Source organism: Limulus polyphemus, unplaced genomic scaffold, assembly GCF_000517525.1.
Source record: "Limulus polyphemus unplaced genomic scaffold, Limulus_polyphemus-2.1.2 Scaffold6534, whole genome shotgun sequence".
Taxonomy (NCBI): domain Eukaryota; kingdom Metazoa; phylum Arthropoda; class Merostomata; order Xiphosura; family Limulidae; genus Limulus; species Limulus polyphemus.
Window position 1 is genome coordinate 8,181 of NW_013672144.1, and position 3,436 is coordinate 11,616.

Genomic DNA, 3,436 nt, shown 5'->3' on the forward strand with positions numbered 1-3,436 from the left:
GAAGACCGTTTATCAATTGCAGCTAAGTGTGACGTACCTTTGAAGACCGTTTATCAATTGCAGCTAAGTGTGACGTACTTTTAAAGACCATTAATCAATTACAGCTTAGTGTGACGTACCTTTAAAGACCGTTAATCAATTGCAGCTAAAAGACACGTATTTTTAAAAGCCGTTAATCTACGGAGCTTGGGTCGTTGATAACGGCTCTTGTCCGATGTCCATAACAAAGAAACGAAAATATGCAAACTGTAATAAAAAGAACCTTCTAAAAGATTGACTCATCCAATGACGAAAAGAAAGTTTTTGAAATTCACTGTTCTAGTTCGTTTTCGTTTTTAAAAATAAATAAATATATTATTAATAAGAACTCCTGAGTAACAGAAAAGAAAATATGTCAACTACACAACGTCTGCTTATATCTAGGCCTTTTCCTCTAATGCCAGAGCTCATCAGACCAGATGGGTTACGACAAACATGGTAGTGGCTGAGACAGTTATCTATATTAGCAAAAACTGCTCGTATACTTAACCAGTAAACAAAGCCTGAAACCACTTAATATCTCAAGTTAAATGATTCTAGCAATAAAGTCGTATAACTCGCGTACACTAGTAAGTTATGGAACTTAAAATATATTATTTAATCATCGTCAGACGGGAGATGTCAGCTCTCGAGTCTATGCTTAAAACAGTGCACGTTCGAATTCATCGTTCACACAATGTAAAGTCATTTTATACGGAGCTTGAAAGATTCTCAACTAGCCTAACATCTGCCTTGTGAAATAGGATAATTAAAGCCTGGCCTCAACCACGTTTCAAATAGCACAGATTTATTCGAAAAGACTATTTAAATGGTTAATACATTACCAATAACTAGGTAGAGCGCGTGCGCCAGCATTCCACCCCCCAGGGAAAGATTTCAGCCCGCCTGACAACCCTCATGACAGCCCTCATGACTGTAACGCAAGTTCCTGCGCTGATAAAACCGCAGTTGTTGGGTCTCCTACTGATAGCAGGCGGCGGTTCAAGTCGTGTAGTTGCTGTACGTGGTTCGGAGCGTTCAAAGCTTATTAACGGCGCTCAGCACAAATAGGTCTGCAAATGTGTGTGTGTGTGTATGCAGCGTGCACCGGTTCAAGTTTCGCCATGACTCAGTACAAGCAGTGATTGTTTCGTTGAAATGAAAAGCTTCTCCCTCTCTCTCTCATATTCTTCTCGGAGAAGTACAGCTGAAGAGTCGGCAGGATTATCACTATAGTTTATGTGGATGGAGCTTGGTAGCCTAACGTTGAAGACACAATGTAGGCGAATTAGCCGCTGTTTGATGTATTCTGTTCTACCCGGTCTCTAACTTTACCGCCGACTAATGTTTCCTTTTGCGCGTCATTTAGGAGTAAATGTGTTTTTTTTTAAGCTCTGAATAATTTTTTTATTATTATTTATTTTTTGGTTTCGGAAGTTGAGAATGTCGTGTTGAGGACAACGTTAACTTCGGTGATCGGAATCCATAAGCTCGTGCGCATAATCTCACGTGTTCTAAAGGGCCATAAACTGAAGGAGTTGATCGTTTCGTCGGTTGTGGTCATGGAGAAAAATGGAAAATTCCTTAGCCAAAACGGGACCTCTGATTCCCCTCCACTCCCTACGGTGACAGCTCTACATACTTGGCACCCTCATGTCTACGGTAAGCCCCCAAGGCAGCCAACTCCTCACACTATCGTCGATATTCTGGGTTTGCGGGCGGTCAGACATGGCGAGGAGAACGGCCCGACGTGTGTGGAACAGCCGTTGAACTTATCCTGTTCCAACACCAATTCGTATCTCCCTTCATCAACATTGAACGGCTCATTCCTTAATATGCCTCCTTCGTTGTCGTCCAGCTTGACTCCCTCCAGCGTCCACAATGCGGACGCTCCTCCCATAAAGTCATCACCATCTACAGGAAGCCTCTCTCCACTGTCAGATTCCTACTTATCTACTCTCAGTAAGGGCACCGTTTCACCCGAAACGGAAACAACACTAATTCCAGCCCTCGACACTACGGGTGCAGGTGCAAACGTCGAACTGAAAGTTGAAGGTGAGTCTCGTTAATTTTACCCGTAAATCCTGGCCTGGTAAAACAAACACCCAACACCCACACAAACAGAGAGAGAAACAATCTGACTTCCTAGTTCATTTGTCAGCTCATATAATATTATCATCTATGTAATATTGTATAGTTACTTACGGTAAGACACTAACGTTAATCTTTAATTATTTCTTCTACAGAAATTACTTGTATCTTAAAAACTACTCGGAACTAAGTTTTACCAGAAGCACATAGAGAATAATAAGTTTTATTCGGGAAAGTTTCGTAATTGATATTCCTCTAAATTAGCATTTCTCCCCCCCCCCCCACCTCCTCTCTCTCTCCAAATTAGAATATCTTTTATTTATCTTCTTTCAACAATATGAGGAGTAAGTAGACATGATACAATGATTGACAGTAGCTTAATTTGAGGGCAGACTTGATATACTGATTGACAGTAGCTTAATTTGAGGGCAGACTTGATATACTAATTGACAGTAGCTTAATTTGAGGGCAGACTCGATATACTGATTGACAGTAGCCTAATTTAGTAGTAGACTTGATATAGTGATTGACAGTAGCCTAATTTAGTAGTAGACTTGATATAGTGATTGACAGTAGCCTAATTTAGTAGTAGACTTGATATACTGATTGACAGTAGCCTAATTTGAGGATAGACTTGATATACTGATTGACAGTAGCTTAATTTAGTAGTAGACTTGATATAATGATTGACAGTAGCCTAATTTGAGGATAGACTTGATATAATGATTGACAGTAGCCTAATTTAATAGTAGACTTGATATACTGATTGACAGTAGCTTAATTTGAAGATAGACTTGATATACTGATTGACAATAGCCTAATATAGTAGTAGGCTTGATATACTGATTGCCAGTAGCTTAATTTAGAGTTAGGCTTGATATACTGATTAAGAGCGCCGGAAAGCGTGTTGAACACTCTTCGTGAAACACTTTGTACCATGTCCAAACTTTACCCAATAAATCTAATGATACTCAATAATGTGATTCAGTTCTTCTAGAACAAGAAAGTTGGTAAAATTCGATCATTTCAAGTGGGAGAACTGCTTCATAAATGCCCTGTACGACATCATTCTGTGATGTGTGAGAACTGCTTTATAAATGCTTTGTACGACATCATTCTGTGATGTGTGAGAACTGCTTTATAAATGCCCTGTACGATATCATTCTGTGATGTGTGAGAACTGCTTTATAAATGCCTTGTACGACATCATTCTGTGATGTGTGAGAACTGCTTTACAAATGCCTTGTACGACATCATTCTGTGATGTGTGAGAACTGCTTTACAAATGCCTTGTACGACATCATTCTGTGATGTGTGAGAACTGCTT

At 39.7% G+C, this 3,436-nt stretch overlaps 1 protein-coding gene across 1 annotated transcript in view; it reads left to right on the forward strand.

Annotated features, from left to right (window-relative positions):
• Positions 1–723: 723 nt before the first annotated feature.
• Positions 724–3,436, forward strand: part of LOC106473823 (homeobox protein Hmx-like) — a 40,304-nt gene continuing 37,591 nt past the window's right edge. Inside the window, exon 1 of the mRNA XM_013934497.2 lies at positions 724–2,073. Coding sequence (XP_013789951.2) covers positions 1,581–2,073 — 493 coding nt within the window. The 5' untranslated portion in view covers positions 724–1,580. The remainder of the gene's footprint in view (positions 2,074–3,436) is intronic.